The sequence below is a fragment of the Pleurodeles waltl genome, chromosome 1_2 (assembly GCF_031143425.1).
Source record: "Pleurodeles waltl isolate 20211129_DDA chromosome 1_2, aPleWal1.hap1.20221129, whole genome shotgun sequence".
NCBI classification, from domain to species: domain Eukaryota; kingdom Metazoa; phylum Chordata; class Amphibia; order Caudata; family Salamandridae; genus Pleurodeles; species Pleurodeles waltl.
The window spans coordinates 214,295,451-214,316,664 of record NC_090437.1 but is presented as its reverse complement, the minus strand read 5'-3'; the positions used below and the strand labels follow the sequence as shown (position 1 = coordinate 214,316,664).

At 46.2% G+C, this 21,214-nt stretch overlaps 1 protein-coding gene across 3 annotated transcripts in view; it reads left to right on the top strand.

Moving 5' to 3' along the window:
* LOC138299526 (phospholipid-transporting ATPase ABCA1-like) overlaps positions 1 to 21,214 on the top strand; it is a 2,649,159-nt gene that overhangs the window by 1,191,145 nt on the left and 1,436,800 nt on the right. For all 3 annotated transcript variants that reach the window (XM_069237840.1, XM_069237822.1, XM_069237830.1), the window contains exon 21: positions 2,107 to 2,246. In XM_069237840.1, coding sequence (XP_069093941.1) covers positions 2,107 to 2,246 — 140 coding nt within the window. The remainder of the gene's footprint in view (positions 1 to 2,106; positions 2,247 to 21,214) is intronic.

Here is a 21,214-nt window from a genome sequence, read left to right as displayed (position 1 = left end):
CTTGAGCGTGGCTGCAGTGCAACTAATTATCTGCTTCCAAGCCTTATTTGAGTGTGCAGCTCAATTTATAGCTTGTATGTTGGCTTGTTAGCAAAGCTTAGATAAAGGCCCTTTTCTTGCTTATAAAGGTAACATCGCTCTATTAGTAATGTGTGACTCTCAAATCTGAAAATATATCAAATGTATATCTTTAATAGGACAGAAGGTAATCTATTAAAGACAATGTCGGGGAGTTGTCAGCCTTGGCCATTTGGCATATTACGTCTTAAGAAGGCTTTGATTGCTCTAGTTGCAAACTTGTGACTTAGTATGTTGGCTCATTTGATGTTATTTTCCTCCAAACCTACAACTCTATGGATTCTTTCAAGACCTTGATACATATGACTATGAGCTATGCAAAACCTTTGGCTCGTAAGTGTGGCAATAGATGGTGCACATGTTTTTCAGATTAGTATTGGTCGCTGTCTTGAGCAAATGAAGATTATGTTAATGAAAAATAAAAAAATAAAATGAAAAGGGGGATCTGAAATCAGGATTGAAATTCTGGCCATATACCAAATCTTACAACTTCACTTGGTGTTCCAATGGATTTGCCGGAATTTCCTAATGATTTTTTCTCTTTTTAGATTAAAATAGAACATTTAAATAACGTAGATGTGGTATGCCTAAAAACATGTTAGTGTTCCTCCCGATATCCCAAAAACTGAACAGATTTTAAATGTTGTGCTGAATGTATTCGTCACTCATGAGCATAATCTACATTTATAATACAATTGCAAAGATAAAAAAAGTTTACCGGCCACCAGTTTGGGGAGAATGAGCTTTTTTACTTTGGGGAGATACTCATTTTTTCCTTCGTGTTTTTTCAAACTAAACTTGTTATTCTTTCTTTAAAAGGGGTAGATTAATTTAAAGTAATAATGGCAGCTCCTAAGAAACCTGTTTACGAATGCTGATTCGTATAAAACACATTAGAACCATCAAGTACAGCACAGACAAATAACACATTGACAGTAACCACATGGCTTCAGTGTTTTTACATTTGCACGAATTACTAGTTTCTCATTGGGCCTCCTATGTGTTTGTCATTACAACCAGCAAAATGCAAGTATTACGCATTTGAAAGAATTAAAACAGTGAGTTAATTGTGCTGCATGCAATTACCCTCATTTGTGTATACTGAACGTGAAATCAAAAGATTATAACCACTGATACTGATAATCCCAATATCTGGTTTTAACTTTTTTAAGTGAATAAAAATGGTTATTTACTTGTTTTTAATTAGTGGAAAGGTTTGTTGATTTTCTTTTGACAAAATCTAAGGGCTATTCATTACCGTCCTATTACTAAACCCTGCAATTCATCTGTTCAGTGTTCCGTGACATTGTGCTCTTACTGTAACATATGCACCCATCCTTTTCCTTTCTATACATCTAACCTATCCAATTGTATTTCTGTCAGCAGATTTGTATTGTTTTAATAGCCTGCGATTCCTCCTCTCTCTACCTGAATGTAGGCTATATTTCAAGGTATCTTCCTCTATGTCTATTTATCACCATCTGTGCGTTAGTCCTTATGTTTGATTCTTCATCTACTTGACAATCCATCCATCCATCCACCCATTTATTTGTTGATCTCTATTCCTCAGGGGGACATCGCCTACCTGGCACTTGGTAGCATCAACGCCTTGACATATTCGCAGTCTGCCATTCTTCCACACTGTCAATTGTTTCCCAAATACCTCTCTAGATGAATGGATCGCAGGCTCTTTATCTTTCAATTAGTCCCTGGGACCGTTCCATTGCCTGGTTATATTTTTGTTTGTGTTTGCCTCTCTCTCTGTTTTGAGTTAACTTCCCTGTCCGTGTCATTGCTTGCTTACTTTTCTGCCTGTTTGTTTCTGCCTCATGAATTTCTCAGTGTTTTGTCTTTCGGCTTGATTAATCTCCTGTCCTTTCTGTCTCTCTTAGTCTTTTGCTTTGTACATCTGTCCTACTCACTGCCTGATTTTCCATCACGTTCTGCTCATGCTTCTCTGTGTATCGGTCAGTCTATCAAGCAATAACTCCAGTACCCTTCTAACTTCTAATTGCACTATTTTTACAGACTTACGGTGGAGGAGCACATTTATTTCTATGCCAAGTTAAAAGGATGCAAGTCATCCCAATTGAAAAACGATATCAATTGCATGCTTGAGGATATTGGATTGCCACACAAACGTAAAGAAATGGTGAAAAATCTTTCAGGTATAGTAAAAAAAAGCATAGGAACCTCTAAATGATAAACCCTCTCGAGCAATACTTGGAGGAGCAAACTTGGCACAAGTACGTTTGAATGCATTTGTTTTACAGTAATAGTTTACATACACTTGCAAGTTGTATGTGCAATTATGTTGTTGTTTAATGTTTCTTTTCCACGTAATTGCACCCTTTTAGAGTGCTATCATCTTTATCCTCTGCCTGCACCACTGCTGTTTTAGAACTTGAAATAGTTATAGTATTGTTAGCCTCCATCCTTTAATATATTTTAATTGTCATCCTAGGTCATAAGGAAACCATAATAGGCCTACCATTCAAAAGCAGATGTAATACTGAACTAGCGATTAATTACTAAAATATTGGAGTTAGCAAAATGGTATTAGGAATTTAAAGTGTCCATACACAGAATTCTAAAACTGAAACTGAACATTCAAACACAGAATTTTTAAAGCCCGAATTGGTGCATCTAGACATGAAATTAAACATGCGAACTGCAGTTTTCTTACATACATGAAACTAGTTCTGCTGAGTCTTAAAAGCAGAAGGCTTGACCCACATAAAAACAGACAAAGTCATCTCAGATGTGATAAAAATGATATTTGATCACAGTGAGCGTTGATAAGTCGAGGGCAATACAATGTGACTTTCCTCCAGGGGGACTTTGTCTGTGTTTTATGAGGTGAGCAACATTTCTCACTTTTGACCTTGTAATAAACACGAACTCAAAATCTTCAAATTTTCAATCATTCCTACAAAAGGTTCTTTTCTCTCCGGTAGATATATGCTCTTCTTCGGGAGGAAAATATACGCTGTTCCCTCTTCCAGTGTAATGTAAGCATTTGCAGAACCCATAGATTTGCCCAACACTTTGTCAAGTAGATGTTATTTTTTAATGCTGTTATTTATTGTTGCTGCATTAAAAAAGTACACCAAACATCACGAGCAATGAGGAAAGCGTAAACCTAGTCCCAAAAATATCTAATAGATTTTGTCCAGACCTCTTGATACGTCATCTTGTAAGTGATTGGCAATGCCAAATAGTATTCCAAGCGGCCCCCATTGCAATTCTTTGCTTTTCTTAAATTCAGTAGTTGATCCTTTACGCACTCCCATCTGACTTGCTTTCTGCCATTCGATTCTATTGCAAAGTGACACCAAGGTTATATGTCATATTGTGATGGAGCACTCAGTACTGTCTCTTTACAACCCCTCCTGACTGACGATGCCAACCGCGATGCTCCCACTATCAAGAAGTAATGTCCTTATCTCTAACAGCAAAAACTATTCCCTTATTCTCGGTTAAGTATTACATTTAAATAACTGAAAGTCACAGTAGAGTTAACGCACTAGGTATACATCCCAAATAAATGATTGTGAACCAAGAAATGTGCATTAGATACATTTGACCACTCAGAAATATATGTTGTCACCAGATTCGCCAGCTATTGTATATGGTGCGTGATAGGAGAGTGAGAGTTTTCTGATCAATTTGGTGAAAAATAATTTCTAGCATTATTTTGTTACAAGGAGAAAGTAAATGTTGCTACCTCCTACTTGCAATATAATAGAATTGAGTGAGCATGCTTCACCTTGACTCTACAACTCTTCATGTTATATAGCTTCCCTTCCAAAAGGGTAGTGTGGCCGAGCTGGTCATGATGGCGGACATGTTTCACTAAAGGTCCAGAAATCGGTCCAACAATCGTGAATCATCCTGCTTGAGAGCTCCTTGGGGGCATCACTAAAGGACCCTGTGGTCCCGTTGAACACCGTTCCCCTTTTCTAGCAGACGGTTTTTATGCCATTCCTGGGACTATCTCTGGAAGGGCACTGACAGCCCTCACACCAGCTGGCCTTATGATGAGGGGCTGTGGCAGTTTTTTTACATGGATCCACAACCCGCTGGAGTGGGGGCCCCTCCCTGCTGTGATGAAAAAGATTCAGCTCAGACCCATGTTGATTCTCCGCATTGCAGGTCCACACCAGTCCTGCTCCCGCCTCAGCTCCACCAACAAGGTGCTCCGGGGGACATCACGTACCTGGAACTTGGTAGCATCAATGCCTTGACATTTAGCTGGGCAGGTGCAGCTCCCACTTTGCTACCTACAGGCTGAGCATGGTCATGGGGCAGCTATGTTTATGGGCTACCGGCCTCCACCCTGCTTCTTCTTCTCCTGGGCCCGGCGCAATTTGTGTGGGGGGGTTGTTCATCCCCTCACCCTCTCTCAATTGGCACTCTACCCCCTCAATAGGGGAGACCCTGCCTGCCACATAGCCCATCAACTCACTCTGGCCCATTTCTTTGATTAAGTGCAACACTCTCTTGTGCTGCTTGCCCTCCCGCACATGGCCTCCACCGCCTGGATGCCATCAAGGGGAAATTCAGAGGGACTTTGCCCACCCAACTCCCTGCTGTGCCTACTTCTGGCCTCAGACTAGTAAGGACCCAACTCCAGAACTGCTTTGTGTGGCCAAGGCCTAGCCAAACTGTCCTGAAAGGCTTTCCCCCTAAACTATACATCGGAGCCCAAGGTGAGGCATATCGGTGATGGGCAGCCCCGCTTCCCTCCTAGCCCTTTTTAGATGCAGTGCAGTGAAGATCATAGACTCTGCTCTTTCCTTCTGCCTTGTTTCCCCCTGGGTTCAAATTCACACCACACAACGCACTGAGACTCTCTACTCTGAAGGCTGGACTTGCACTATATGCACCTGACCTTTCTACCCCATAACCCTACACAAATTACCACCACCATTGAGGTGCAAGGTGGGCTACACTCCCTTGCAGAGACATTCAACGGTTTCAGGTGCACTACTACAACTCCTTTTTAACCCTTGCTTTCTGCATTGGGGTCATAGTTGAGACACACAGAGTATAGTTACAACAATGAGGGATTCAGGCAAATTGCTGATGGCAATCCCATAGGTGACCCATTGCCCCCACCCCTCATCGGAGTCCTCTTGGCTCCCTTTGGTGAACCTCCCACTTCCTCTCCTCTGACTGTTGTACAGACCACTTAACAGGGCATCAGCAGGTGATGATTGGAACCTCCACCTCACTCAACCTCCTTACCTCCCCTGCATCATCAACACCGCAAAAGATGTTGTGGGCAATGTCTCGCATTTGTCACCCTGTTCTGCCTTAGCAATACCCCTGTCTCTGTCTAGGACTTGCCAGCAGCCATTGCACACTCCTCATCCGGGACCCAGTAAATCTCTTTGCTGGGCGTCACTCCTCGGTTGTAGGGAAGCTTAACCCCTCCCACCTGGACTCATCATTCCAAATGCCTTTACCGTTCACTCCTATTTTGGCACAGAATGACGAAGTACCATGGGTAGACCGTGTTCCAACACAGCAGCTCTGCCTCTGCCCACAATAGGCCCGCCTTCCATGGTCCTGGACACTCCTCAATCCGGAGATGCCTCCACTCTCGCCACTTCAGACATATTGGACAGGATATTGGCAGTAATTAAACACTTGAGAGTCTTAATGGACACTAGATTTGGTTCAATAACTTGGCTTCTTGAGAGATAATTCTCGAAAACCTGCAGATAAATTCACAGACAGTGAGAAAACCTTCACTGCTCTGCAGCCGCTCGTGCCAGACCAGTCTGCAATCCAAGAACTCTGTGACTGGGTTCAGTACCTTGAAGATAGAGCATAGGGCCTAGAGAGATGCTCCTCAAGAGTAACGCCTGCATTTTGGGTCTCCCAGAGGGAATTGAAGGGTAAGATCATCTGACTTACCTAGAACACTGGTTTAAATCTTTTACACCTGAAACTGAGCTCGTCCCATCTAATCAATGGAAAGGGCACATTGCTTTTCAGTGCAGCAGCATCCCCATCCATTTCAGGGGCCATTTCAGGGACTGTGACACCATACTCCGTGCAGCCTGACGAGCTGGTCTCCTTTAAGAGGCAGACAAAGTTGTTATGCTATTTCCTGATTACATTTGTGTTGTCCAGAATCAAAAATCCTCTTTCATGGAAGTCAAAAAAAGACCCAGCCAAATGGGCATGAAATATTTCCTACTATACCTCACCTTGGACAGATCCCATCCCCCACTGCCCTGTTCCCCTCCACAGACACAAGCAGACCTCTTTCATGTCTTGACCCATCACTGGTCACTGACAGACATTTGGAGCTCCCATGACCGGAACCCACCTATAGTCCTTCCACTCCTCCACCCCACAACCTCTATATTTGACACTTGCCCGCCTTTATGCCGCTTATTCAACAATCTGACTATTCAGGATGGGTAGTATCAGAGCTCAATGCTCAAACACTAGATATTTGCTGGATACCCCCTCATCTTCTAATTCTCACATGGTGGCTGCCACACGACTGTTTAGAAGACCTGGGGCCAGATGTAGGAAAGGAATTGCAACTCGCAAACGGCAAAAACTGCCGTTTGCGAGTTGCAAATCACATTTTCCTATGCAGAAATGCATTCTGCGAGTCGGACCGACTCGCAAAATGCATTTCAGAATCGCAAATAGGAAGGGGTGTTCCCTTCCTATTTGCGATTCCTAGTGGTATGCAATACCATTTGCGACCGCATATGCGGTCGCAAATGGTGTTGCAGTTACCATCCACTTCAAGTGGATGGTAACCCACTCGCAAATTGGAAGGGGTCCCCATGGGACCCCTTCCAGTTTGTGACTGGACCCAAAAACATTTTTTCAGGGCAGGGAGTGGTCCAAGGGACCACTCCCTGCCCTGAAAAAATACCGAAACTAAAGGTTTCGGTTTTCTTTTTAAGTGCAGCTCGTTTTCCTTTAAGGAAAACGGGCTACACTTAAAAAAAAAAACTGCTTTATTTAAAGCAGTCACGAACACGGAGGTCTGCTGACTACAGCAGGCCTCCATGTTTGCGAGTGCCCATAGTCGGTATGGGGCCGCAATTTGCGACCCACCTCATGAATATTCATGAGGTGGGTCATTGCGACCCCATACCGACTTGCAGACGGTGTCTGAGACACCGTTCTGCATAACATTTTGCGACTTGCAAACAGCGAGTCGCAATGACTCGCTATTTGCAAGTCGCAAAATGTTATTTTGCTACATCTGGCCCTTGGTCTTTAGGGCAGAACAGGGAGATCACATTTGTCACTACATCTTTGAAAATTGGAATACAACCTCCACTCAAGAGTTGGAATGGGACGCCTCTAAGGTACGAATGAGGGGTGTCTTTATTAAAAAAATCATGGGGGTCAGTAGGACCGTGAAGAAAGACATAACACATGCCAAAAGCAAGCTGGCCATCCTGAGCAAGGCCTTGGACAACAACCTGGCTCTAATACCGCAACTGATGAAGGCCAAAACTGATTATGCTGCCCTTCTGGAGGATCTACGCCACTACAACGTAACTGCACACACCTCTAAAGTGCATAGGGAAGGTGATAAAGCTGGCAGACCGCTTGTATGGCTTACTTGACAGGACTCAAATACACCACCCATCACTGGATTGCTAGACCTCAAGGGTACCACAATTCACCCATAGGCGAACACATTGCAAGCCTTCTATGACTATTACTCCTCCATCTATAAAGCCCCACATCCTCCCCGCTGTGTCTCGCTGAGGCCTCTCTTACAAACATCCCCCTCACTTTTATCTCGTTGACTGATAGGGACTCTCTAGATGTGACAATAAAAGCAACAGCCGTGACTCAGATAATTTGTGACCTTGCTCTGAATAAAACTCCTGCTCTCGATTGTCTGCCCTTAGAGTACAACAGCACTTTTACATCCTCACTAGCCCCCCGCCTTGCTGAAATCTACAAGGCAGTACTACACACTGGAGAACTCCCACAGTCACTGCACAAGTCCCTCCTGATTCCCATCCCCAAGTCTGACAAAGATCCTAGGTTTTTGGCCTCCTACAGGCCCATTACCATTCTTGGTGCAGATTATCAAATATTAGGGAAAATTCTCACAGATAAATATGCCCAAATCCATCCGACCCTCATTCATGTGGATCAAAATGACTTTGTGCCAGGGTGTAGTACCTCCCAAAATATTTGTCAACATTTCCACATACAAGAAATGGTACGAGTCACTTTCCAAAAGAGGCATACCACACCCTCGATCTGGAAAAGCCACTTGAGAGGGCGCCATTTATTCGCAGTTATCATCCACATGGGAGTGGGGCCCAAAATATTGGCTTACACCTAACAATCATTCAACCAGGGTTCCAATAAGGCTTGGCTACTCACCCATGAGGGTCTCCATGTGCTGAGTGAGTAGGGGGTGTATCTGTGGATTAGTTAAAGAGCCAGGTCTTCAGGTCCTTCCTGCATTGTGGCAGCGATGAGGATTACCTGAGGTGCAGAGGTTCCAGGTCTGTGCAGCGAGGTAGGAGAAGGATTTTGCTCTAGCTGTGGTCTTGCAGATCCATGGTATGGTGGCCAGGGCCAGTTAGGTGGAGTGGAAATGTCTGATGGGAGTGTAGAAGAAGAAGCGGTGGCTGAGATAAGCAGGTCCATCTTTGTGGGGGGGTTTGTAGGCATGCGTGAGGAGCGTGAAGGTAATTCTTTTGTTGATGGCTAGCCAGTGAAGGTCTCTCAGCTGGATGGTGATGTGGCTGCGGCATGGGATGTTCAGGCATTCTGGATGTTCTGCAGTTTCTTTGGGAGTCTGGGTGGTGCGGATGTAGAATTGAGTCTGCTGCTGATGACTGCATGGGTGATCGCTTTCCTTGATTCGGTGGGGATCCACTTGAAGATCTTTTAAAGCAAGCAGAGCATGTGTAAGCAGGAGAAGTAAATACTGTTGATTTGGGGAGGAGTTCAGGATGATGCTGAAGTTTTATGCATGGTCCTTAGGTGTGAAAGGGGGTTTCGATCACTGCAGGCCACCAGGAGTTGTCCCAGGTGGAGGGGGTGGAGCCCAAGATCTGCCTTCATCTGGTTGTAAATGTTGCTCTTGGTTGCTGCAGGTTCGTCTGTAAGGGAGAGAATCAGCTGGGTGTCATCATCATAGGAGACGATGCTGAGTCCATGGCTTTTGACAATAGCTGCAAGCGGGGCCATGTAGATATTGAAGCGCGAAGATCCCTGAGGCACTCCACAACTGAACTCTGTGTTGGAAGTCTAACTCTCTGTCTTCGGCAGGTGAGGCAGGAGCAGATCCATCCTAGGGCTTTGCACTAATGCCAGCATCATGGAGTCTTGCACAGAGGGTGTGGCAGCTGAGAAGTCCAAGAGGATGAGGGCAGCAGTTTTTCCGAGGTTGAGGATGATGCAGATGTCATCTATAGCGGCGAGGAGAGCGGTCTCGGTGCTGTTGTTGCTTCCGAAGCCCGATTGGGAGAGTTCCAGAATGTGGTTGGTTTCGATGAACTTGGAGATTTGGGTGTTGATGGCTTTCTGGACTACTTGGGCTGGGAAGGGGAGCAGCAAGATGGGTCTCTAGTTCTTGAGGTCCATTGGGTCGGCAGAGGGTTCCTTCAGCAGGGGGTTGATTTCTCCATGCTTCCAGTCTTCCAGGAAGGTGGTGGACTTGATTGAGCAGTCGATGATGTGGCAGAGTTTGGGTGTGATGGGAGTGCCCGCTCTGTTAAAGATTTGGTGAGAGCAGAGATCCAAGAGGACTCCGGAGTGGATGCTCTTCATAATCTTGAGGGTGTTGTCAGAGGTGAGGGTGGTCCAGTTGGATAAGATCTGCTGGAGTCTGGAGTCATTGGGATGTGGTGGTTGCGGGTGGGGTGGGTGGGGTGGGTAGGTCTTGGGTTGCAAAGCTGTTGTAGATCTCCTTAATCTTGTGGTGGAAGAAGGTGGCAAGGTTATCGCAGAGATTCTGAGAGGGGAGAATGCCTGCTGTCTCTGTGTTGGGTTTGGCAAATTCTTTACCCTATGGCGAAGAGTTCTTTGCTGATTTGTGCATTGGCATTGATGAGCTTGTGTTTGGCTGCTTTCTTTGTTGTTCTGATGAGGTGGTGGTGTGCAGTGCGATATTTAAGGGTGTGTGGTCTGTCACGGTCTTGCTGCTACTCCATCTTTTATTGAGGCCTTTGCAGGTGCGCTTGGACTCTTGGAGGGTGGGGGAGAACTAGCTGGCTATCTTCAAGGGCTGCTCGTCTTAGGGCTTCCTGAGGGGAGTCAGTGTGTTGGTGCAGTTGGATATCCAGTGGTGGAGGTTGCATGCTAAGGTGTTGGCATCTGTGGATGTCAGTGGTGGGGTTTTGCTGAGGGAGGTGGTGAGCTGGTCTTGGTGACATTGTTCCAGCTTCTGCGAGGATCGAGGTGTCTGTGGTGGCATATGGTGGATTTGGTGAAGGAGAAGTGGGCACATTGGTGATTGGCCGAGTGTAGCTCGGAGGTGTGGCTAACATAGCTGTTGTTTGCAGAGAAGATAAGGTTACGCGTGTGTCCTGCTGAGTGGGTTGTAGTTGTGACCAGTTGTTTGAGTCTGATAGTGGTGAGGTTCTCCAGTAGGGCTGAGGTGTTGTAGTCATCAAGGTTATTCAGGTGGTAGTTGAGGTCACCGAGCAGGATGTAGTCCATTGAGGCGAGAGCACGGTGAGCAATGAAATCGGTTACAGCTTTGCTGAAGGGGAGTGGGGTTCAGGGGTCTGTAGAGGTCTGTAGACAAGGGTGCCCCAGAGGGTGGTATTCGGGTTGGTCTGGATCTGGAAGTGGAGGTGTTCCATGTTGGGTGAGTGGTCATTGGAGCTGGTTGTGATGCGGAGGGTGTTTTTGTGTACGATGGCAATACCTCTTCCTGATTGGTTGATGAGGTCCTTGTGGATGATTTTGTAGCCATCCGAGATTCTGGTTGCAATGTCCCGGGCTGAGGTGGAGTTCAACTAGGTTTCCTTAAACAAGGTGGCGTTGGAGAGATGGAGTTGAGCAGGTCCCAGATCTCTGTGGCGTGTCTTTGAGGGAGAAGGGTGTTTACCCTTGTATTCCTGATTGCTATACTCCAATCCAAACTCCCAAATCCGGTTGAGTGTTTTCATTTCGGCCTCCCTCTCAGTTCAACGTGGCACACTGCAGGGATGCGTGTTCTTTCCACTCATGCACACTAGTGATGGGGCCCCTTGCTATCCATTTGCGCAGTAAAGGCTGTGACTGGAACATCCCACTCACGGATGGAACACATGCGCTGACCCTATATGCAGATGTTCTACTCTCGTACCTATAAGATGTATCGATATAGCTTACACCCCCCCATGCCACCATATCAGATTTTGCATCAATTGGGCAAAATCGGCTATATACCTGTTATTCCCAGATCAGTCGCCCCTCAATCTACACCGGAGTAGTATCCACTAGCAGTCACTTCCCTTGTCTCCTACAGGCAAGATAGCAAAGGAAAAGATCGTCATCCTACCCCACCTTTCTTTATTTTTTGTGCACAACTACCTGTTTTCCCTAACACTCCTTTTTCAAGGTGTTAGATACCGCCTCGTCAAACCTAATTTGGGGCATTGAGAGACACCACGTGGCCCTTGCCAAATTACAGCTGGTGACAGAATGAGGATGCTTGGACACCCCATCCTTTGAGGCATATTTTTTAGCATCACAGCTTCAATGGCTTTTCAGCTGGATGGCAAACCGATTCCTTGGAGAGGATCTACTGACTAAAGGTCTATACCAGTGTCGCCGATTCAAGATTTCCTCCATCTGAAGGCTCTGCCCCTTTCTCTCTGGCCCTTATAGGTCTCCGTGCATGCTCCGTTATGACCCACATACACCACCTCTCCCGAAAGGCATATGCCCCAACATTTCCCCGGAATGGCACACCCCGCTACCTGGGGGTTTTACTAAGCCACAACCTTAAGAATCTGGATGGAATACTCACTGTCTGGACCTCTTCTCGGATGGATGATTCCTCCCCTTTGCACAACTAGCTGACAACTTTGGTCTTCCACCATGCCAGTTCCTTCTGTGCAGGCAACTCAATAACACCTGTCGCAAGCTCTGGAATATTGATGGGAAGGAGCCTCCAAAACCACCCAGTACTCAATTTATCTTCACCATGGTTGCTGGTTGACACCTCATCACATGGCTCTATAAAGCCATACGCGAGCTTACTCTATAAAGCCATACGTGACCTTCTGCTCACCTCCTTATTGACCCTGCGCCAAAAGTGGGAAGATGATTTTGGGAGAGCACTGCATGATAAGGAATGGGACACAGCATTTCAATTCCCCAAGTCTGTGTGCTGCAACTCCCATTTCAAGAATATCCAACTTTACATACTTCAAAAAGCATATCTCACCCCAGCACTGTCACGATTGATTCGTCGCTTACGAGAAGGACCAGATGTATCTGCAGGATGGGCTTGCCTCTTGTAGGTCCTGCCTTGACCAAGATATGGGTGACCCTTTCTGGTAGCCACGGTGCTGCTGACAAGGGAATGTCAAGGCAGTCCGTGCCCTCCAAAAGGAGTCCCTGAGGAAAAACCCAAAGGAAAAAACCTCAGAGGCTGGAACTCCCTGGAACAAACAAAAAAGCACAGGCAAAGGTAAGTCAAAACATAAAAGAAAAAGAACAGAGTAAGGCAAAAGACGAGGCACGTGATATAGAGGGAGGAATGGGTGCCCACTGTTAATTCCTAGGACGCGCCGTGCCCCAAGGTCGCTGAGACCCAATGCCAAATCTAGGGCCCCATGCGAGGAAATGCAGAGAAAAGGGGGAGTGGCATGCCCGGCAGCTGAGGAATTGCACCGTGGCCCCAGCCGCGTCCTGACTCGGTTTCTCTGTGCACGCTGCGGTAGGCCGCGGCGCAACAAGCACAATTAAAACACCTCTTTCACAGAAATCAAGTTAACAGCATTCAATGCCACACCCCAGATTTCAGACACATGCTCTGGTCCTGCTCTGCCCTCCACAGCTATTGACATTCCATCCATGCTGCCCTGCAGGCTGTCACTGGCCTTCCTGATTTATGTATGTGGGAGGCATGCTCCCTTGGCATTTTCAAAAGCTCAAAACAGCTAAAGAATCGTACCCACTTTACCTCACTGGCACTACTCCAGGCCAAGCATACCATTACATTGCACTGGTGGTCCCCTGCTACCCCACCTGTTGCTGCATGGCATGGAGCAATGCGGAAGTGGGGCATAGCTAAAGAGGATGACCTCTGATATGAAGAGGTAAGCCCCCGGATTCTCCTGAGTGGGCCACTCTACTAGCACACTTCCACCAAGAGGAGGAGAAGTGGGGAATTGCATTCATCCCACATGCGTACCCTCTTAGCGCACTTCTGAAGCTCCTAGTCATTGCCATCCCCCCAACCTACATTAGCTCCTCTCCTGGCATGCCACCTCACTCTCTTTACCACTTCACCTGTCCCAGCTCCAGTATCAACAACTGACAATTTTCTTCACATTCACAGATTTACCACACTGTGCACACCCTCTCATCCCTTCCCCCATTTATACCCTCAGTATCACCATGCCTTTGTGACCCAGTTGATGAAACCCCCTATGTTGAGATTCCCTCTGTTGCATTCTGTTCCATTCCAAGATCCCTGACTATATCTGGATCACTTACACATATATAGGTGCTCCTATCTTAACCCTTTCGCTGCTAGACCTTCCCCCTCCATTCCCCAGTGTTAAGCCTTTTCTTGGCTATTCCGAGTAGTTTGCTCTTAGGGCTCCATAACATTTTGTTCACAAAGCCTATCCATGCCAAAATTGTGTCCTTTTTTAACAACACCCTGGGGATTGTAAAGGTGTCCATGGTTTGTGGATTTCCCTGTAGGGAATGAGAAATTAGCTAGCTAAAAATACCCAATTTTATTTTTTGGGGGGAAAATGTGAAAAAAGTGCTGCAAAAGAAATGTCTGTTTTTTCCTGAAAATGGCCTCATTGAAAGATTTATGGTGATAAAATCACCATCTTTCCAGCTTTTAGAAACAAGCAGACTTGATTCAGAAAACCAAATTTCCTAACACTGTTTTTACATTCTACTGGGAGATAGCCTATTTTTTCTGCTTCCAACCTCCTTTCAGTTTGTGGTGTAAACGGGTATGAAAACCATTTGCGGATCCTGGAACTCTATACATTTTTTAAAACTAGACAAAATTCTGAATTCAGCAAGGTGGTCATTTGTGTAGATCCTTTAAGTTTTTCCTGAGGAAACCAAAGGTCATATGTATACTTTGTTTGTGCTGTTTGTGCGTCATTTTGTTTTACGCAAAAATGGTGCAAACTTAACTCCATATTTATATTTTGACGCTAGACCCACATCCGTCAAAATGTTGAAGTTATCGTCATTTTTTGGATACGTGAACCCACCTTGCATCAATGAGATGCAAGGTAGGAGTTTCCATCCAAAAAATTATGCTATCGCCATAGCACCATATTTATCCCCCAGTGCGGGTGGGAGGTGGTCCCAAATAATGGTGTTAACCATGCTTCGTGCCATTTTTTAACACCTGGGACAGACCAGGCGTTAGGGGACCTGTGGCCCAATTCCATGGCTAAACACCATGGAATGGGCCCACAGGTGCCCACCCTAAGCCCCAGTAACACCACCACCCACACACAGAAGGACACCAGAGAATGGGGACCGCATCCCAGGTAAGTAGGTTAACTATAGGTAAGTATTTGTAAAAAAAGAATTAAGTGCCATTGGGGACCCTGACTTGGGCCCCCCTGCATGGCACTTGATGCAATGGCCATGCCCAGGGGACATTGGTCATTTGTGCTGGCCATTGGGGTGCTGGGCATGACTCCTGTCTTTTATAAGACAGGGGTCATGTGTTATGGATGGTTGTGCATTAAGAAATGATGCTGGGCTGGTTAGCAGCATTTTGTTGCCTCTAACCAGCCTACTGTAATTTTTTTAGGCAAAACCCCCTTCACCCCTACCGCTATCCCCACCCGGCTAACATCTTTTTCTCTGACGGTAGCCCAAGCTTAGCGCCGGCTTGCAGCATTCCAGAAATGTGGCTCTCGGCTGGTGCTTTGGAATGACGCAAGCCGGCAGTAAACGTTTTGATGCAAAACTGCATTAGCACTGTTGTGCACCAAAAAGTATAAATATGGGCACTAGTGCTGAAATAAAAAAATAGTAGGACAAAACAGGCATTATATATTTTCAGAATGGGCACAAGATATGGAGTTTAGAAGCAGGGATTATTTGCACATCTCTGAGTTTGTGAGCACCTATACTAGCATGTAAATTTGAATGTATTTCCCAAAAGTACTTCTATCTCACACATTGTCTTACATTTGGAAGGTATACATGCAGAGAAATACAGTCAGTAATAACACTTGTACTACTATTCTGTATTCCCCCAAGTCTCCCAATAAATATGGTACCTCACTTGTGTGGGCAGGTCTAGTGCCCATGACAGTGAACAGCCCAAAGCACAACATGGATACATCACATTTTTCCACACAAACTGACCCTTTTCTTGCAAAGTGGGTAACTCTGGTTTTTAGGCCTTAGCTCAGCTGGCATCTTTGTAACCTAGACACCTAGAGGAATCCAGGACGGGGTGACTTGTATGCCTCTCGTCAGATTGTTTTGTGCAAAATCCCTTGCAAAGCTATAACTTTGACTAAAAAAACACATTTTCCTGAAATTTCTGTGATGGAAAGCTCTGGAATCTGCACAGAGCCACAATCCTCCTTCCACCCAACATTATTCTAAACCACCTGATAAAAATGGTACCTCATATCTGTGGGTAAGCCTAGTCCCACAACAGAAAACGACCCAAAACGCAACATGGATACATCAAATCTTTACACGCAAAACTGACCTATTTTTTTGCAAAGTGGGTAACTGTGATTTTTGGGTCCTAGCTTATCTGGCACCTAGGGAAACCTAGCAACCCTGTACATTTGTGAAAACTAGACACTTAGGGGAATCCGTAATGGGGTGACTTATGTGGCTCTCTCCAGGTTGTGTTACCCAGATTCCCTTTCTGTGGGGGAAAGTTCTGGAATCTGCACAGATCCACAAATGTCCTTCCACCCAGCATTCTCCTAAGTCTTTTGATAAAATAGTACTTTACATGAGTGGCTGGGCCTAGTGCCAGTGAAAAGAACGTATCAAACCAAGGGCCCTTGCTTGGGGACTCCTAATGACAGCAGTTGGATACATTCCTGTTGCAGGCATTAGACCTAAACACAAGTAACACAGCATTTTTATCGGCAGAAGTGGGGCAATGCTAGGTGGTGGGAATTATGTGGATTCTTGCAGACTCTGGAAGTTTCCATCACAGAAATGTATGTTTTTAGTCAACATTTGAGGTTTGGAGGGTCTTATGGGTCAGAAAATGGTGTGGGATGGATGTGAAGCACACCACCCTGGCTCCCTCAGATGTCCAGTTTTCAGAACTGTCGGGGTCTGGTAGGTTTTTCCAGGTGGCACCCTAACCAAATCCCAAAAATGCAGATGTTCACCATTGCAAGCGAGATGATACCGGGAGTTACACAAAATCTCCAGGCCCATTTATAAAAACAACATCCCACAGTATCAAAAACCCTCTTGTTTGCATTGGAATAAGATGCTTTAGTCCACATAGGAGCAGAAAGTCGGTTTCCCCATTTTTGAGAGGGTGGGGACCTGGCCATGATCATGCTGGGAGGCCCTCACCCTCACAAAAAAAATATGAACCCTGGTGTCTCCTGGGCTTTCTGCCCCCGGGGGGGCAGATGGGGATATTCACCCCCATCTGCCACAAGTGGGGGTAGAAAGACCTTCCATTTCCAAAAGTAAAGCCTGTTGCCTAGAGGCTTTATGCTACTGTGGGCAGACTGGCCTAACAAGAAAGCCAATCTGTCCTCGGGGGTGCAGAAAACTTCCCAAATTCATTATCATATATTGGGTGCAGTCCTTGCCTAAGGGGCCACTCCCTAGTCCAAAAAAAAATCCCTAGCATCCAGTGGGGTGGATCCCTGCTTGGGTGTTCAGCAAGCAGGTATCAACTTAAGAAAGGTATTATTGGAAAGGAGATTCTCCCCTTTACAAAAATGCCTCTGCCGTGTGCTTTGGTGCTCTGGGGCTGATATAGCCCCACGAGCACCAAAACAGTGAAAGTGAAATGAGCGGATTGTCTCATTTGACTTTCACTTTCAGTGTAATGATGGCAGCGCACCATGAGTGTGATCATCATTGCGCTGAACAAACAAAAAATGCCTTGAGCAGCAGGAAAAGCTTTTGCTCTGTTTCTGAGGCAAAAAACTAACAAGAAAATCGCTCTGCTGCTTACAGCAGAGGGATATGGTGGTCATGTGATGAGGACAGAACACTTCCATCCTCAGCAAGAGACCACCATGGCTGAGGACAGGACAATTCCCTCCTCGGCACCGAATGGGTTCATCTACTTTGAGATCTTGTTTTGCTTCTTTGTTGTTATTTTTAAGCTGCAATCAATGTATGCATTTATTTTCCGTGAAGGTGCACCAAAGGCAAGCCCGTCTGAGCCAGTCCACACCTGGACCACGCCCAGGTCCATGGACCCTGTTCCCCCACCACCCACCACAACAACACCAGGGCTCTGCACACCCTCAACCCTGGAAGACCCTCAGCCTGCCACCAACTTGATCCAAAGAACACTCATGAACCATTCTTTTGCCGCTTCTGCTCCCTCACCTCCTGCCACACCGTCCCGCCAACAGCCTAGACAGGCACCTCAAGTGCTTACTCCTCAACACACACTCCCTCACCAAATATGCAGTAGAAGTCTGGGACCTCCTTGACTCAATGGACCCTGATGTCACCTTCCTCACAGAGACCTGGATAACCCCCACCTCATCCGCAGACATCACCACTGCCATTTCCGAGGGCAACAAAATCATCCACAAAAACAGAGTTAGTTGACCAGGAGGAGGCATCGCCACAGCCTTCAGGAACACTGTCCGCCTCTCAACCACCATCGAAACACAGAACCAGCTAACCACCACCAAGCATCTACACTCCCAAAATCAGACCAACCCAAACACCTCCATTTATGGCACACTCATCTACAGACCACCCTGACCCCAGCCTCAGTTCAGAAAAACCTGTGTTGACCTCATTGCCCTCTTCCACGATTACATCCTACTTGGCGACTTCAACTTTCACCTTGTAAACCATGACAACCCTAACACCACATCCCTCCTGGACAACCTCACAACCCTCAGTCTCAAACAACTAGTCAACCTTCCCTCCCACTCATTAGGGCACACCCTTAACCCTGTGTTCTTGGCTGGAAACAACATCACCATCTTGCACACCTCCGAACACCACTGGACCGAACTCCAATGAATCCACTTCACCTTTACGAAGAGCACTGCATGCTACCACGCCCCCACCCTCGAGGCAGAAACTGGAGTAAAGTCACCGAAGCCCAGCTCACTGATGCCCTCAGCCACTCCTCCCACTGGGTGCCACACACACGAATGACTCAGCGCACAACCTGCACCACTGGATTAAGGAATGCACCAACACCATAGCCTCCTTCAGAAAACCCACCAGAAACCAGAACCAGAGGAAAGCCGAACTGGTTTATGACAGAACTCCAAGAATCCAAACACAACTGCAGATGACTGTAACAAAAATGGAGGAACATCAAAACAACTGCAAACCGCACAGCCTACAAAGACGCAGTCACCACGCACCACCAGCACATCAGAGCCTCCAAGAAAGCTGCCATTGAAGAATGCATCATCACCAACACACACAACAGCAAGGAGCTATTCACCAGAGTCAAGGAATTCATGAACCCCGGATCAGACACCTTGGACATCCCTCTCTCTTAAAACCTCTGCGACAACCTCACCACCTTTTTCCACCATACAATCCAGGACATATACGAAGGATTCAAGAACCATAACCCTCTCCCACTGCCACCAGCTTTACCACAGACCACACACCGCAGACCCTGAACCACTGGACTCCTATCTCTACAGATGACACCCAGAAACTCATGAACTCCACCCATTCAGGGGCACATCACATCTTCAGCCTGGCCAGCACAACAATTGCACCAGAGCTCTGCTGGGCAATCAACAGATCCATCCAAACTGCCACCTTCCCATCCAACTGGAAATACACATAGATCAACCAGCTCATAAAGAAATCCTTCACCGACCCAAGGGAGATAAAACAACTACAGACCTATCTCTCTGCTCCCCTTCCCGGCCAAGGTAACAGAAAAGGCCCTCAACATGCAACTGACTGTGTTCCTCGAGTCATACCGCATCCTAAATCCTCACAGTCCAGTTTCAGGAGCAACCACAGCACTAAGTCAGGCATACTCACAGCCACCAATGACATCCAAGCCATAGTGGGCCATGGTAACACAGCCAACCTCATCCTCTTCAACCTCTCCCTCACATTTGACACAGTCTCCCACTCCACCCTTTGCACCAGACTCCACAACGCTGGCATCCTTGGCAAAGCAGTGAGATTGATTCATTTCTTCCAGACTGGAAGAACCCAGAGTGTCAGACACCAACTGCATAATTCAGCACCCAAAGAAACCTGCTGGGAGTACCCCAGGGATCCTCACTAAGCCAGACCCTCTTCAACATCTATATGGCCTCGCTCACCAAAATCGTCAGACAGCAAGGAATAAACATTGTCTCCTATGCCAACAATACCCAAATGATCCTCTCCCTGACCGATGACCAATCAACAGAAAAGAGAAACTTCCACAATGGTATGAGTACATTTGCCGCCTGGATGGAAGCCAGCTGCCTCAGGCTCAACTCGGACAAGACAGAGATCCTCATATTCAGCTCCACCCCCTCCACCTGAGATGACTCTGCATGGCCAGCCACTGTAGGATACACCCCCACCCCCACTGACCACACAAGCAACCTGGGCATCACCCTGGACTCCACACTTTCCATGCCCCATCAAGTCAATGCTTGCTTCCACATCCTGTGTCTCCTTTAGCAGATCTTCAAGTGTATCCCCATCAAGACTAGAAGAATGGTCACCCACACTCTAGTCAGCAGCATATTGGACTATGGCAATGCACTCTTTGCCGGCATCACAAAGAAGCTACAAGCAAGGCTACTGAGAATCCAGAACACCCAGACTCATCCCGGCCATCCCCCACCACAACCACATCTCCACCCACCTCTGATTCCTCTACTGGCTCCCGGTTGACAAACGTGTCACCTTCAAGTTACTGACTCAAACCTACAAGGCACTTCACAACATCAGACCCAACTACCTCAACCACCGCCTGACCTTTTAAACCCCCGCCAGGCAACTCCGATCCTCCCTTCTCACCGCCATCACCAGAATCATTAAAAGCACAGGTAGAGGCAGACCCTTCTACTACCTCCCAGCCCGGACATGAAATACTCTTGCACTCAACCTCAGACAGGCCTCATCACTGAAGAAATTCAGGAAGGCTCTTCGAGTGATCCGCATGGCCACAACAGCCCCTTGAGACCCCAGGGGTGATAAGCCATGCTGTACAAGTACTGACTGATTGATTGACTGATTGCATATTAAATCTCTATAAAAATATATTTTAAAAAAATAGCTTCCCTTACATGCAATATATGTTTTCAAAGTGAGCATTCAAAAGAATTATAAATGTTATTATTGTGAATAATTAAAATCATCACCCATATGAATTAAGCAGTAAAGCAAAATCAATAAATCAAACATGTTTAAAAATAGTCAACAAAAAGAGGAACTATTAACAACAGAGATAAAAAGTACATCTGCTGAATGAAACAGTTTTTAGTACTTTGGAAATGTGGACACACACAGGTTAAATCCTTAAATCTGTAGATGTTTTTCCAAAATCAGTGCCAGTGTATGCTAATAACAGGGCTGATTTACATCTTGGGATTCCCAGATTTGTTTATTAGTGGTCTGAGAGCCTGATTACAAGTGGGTCGGTGTATTCCAACATATGCATAAACCGATATTTACACATGGGTCGAAATTATGAGTGGGCACTATTTATTACATTTGATGTTATCTGATGCCTTAAATACTCCAACCTTCATTAAACTTGGCAGGTCAACCCTAACAAAATGTA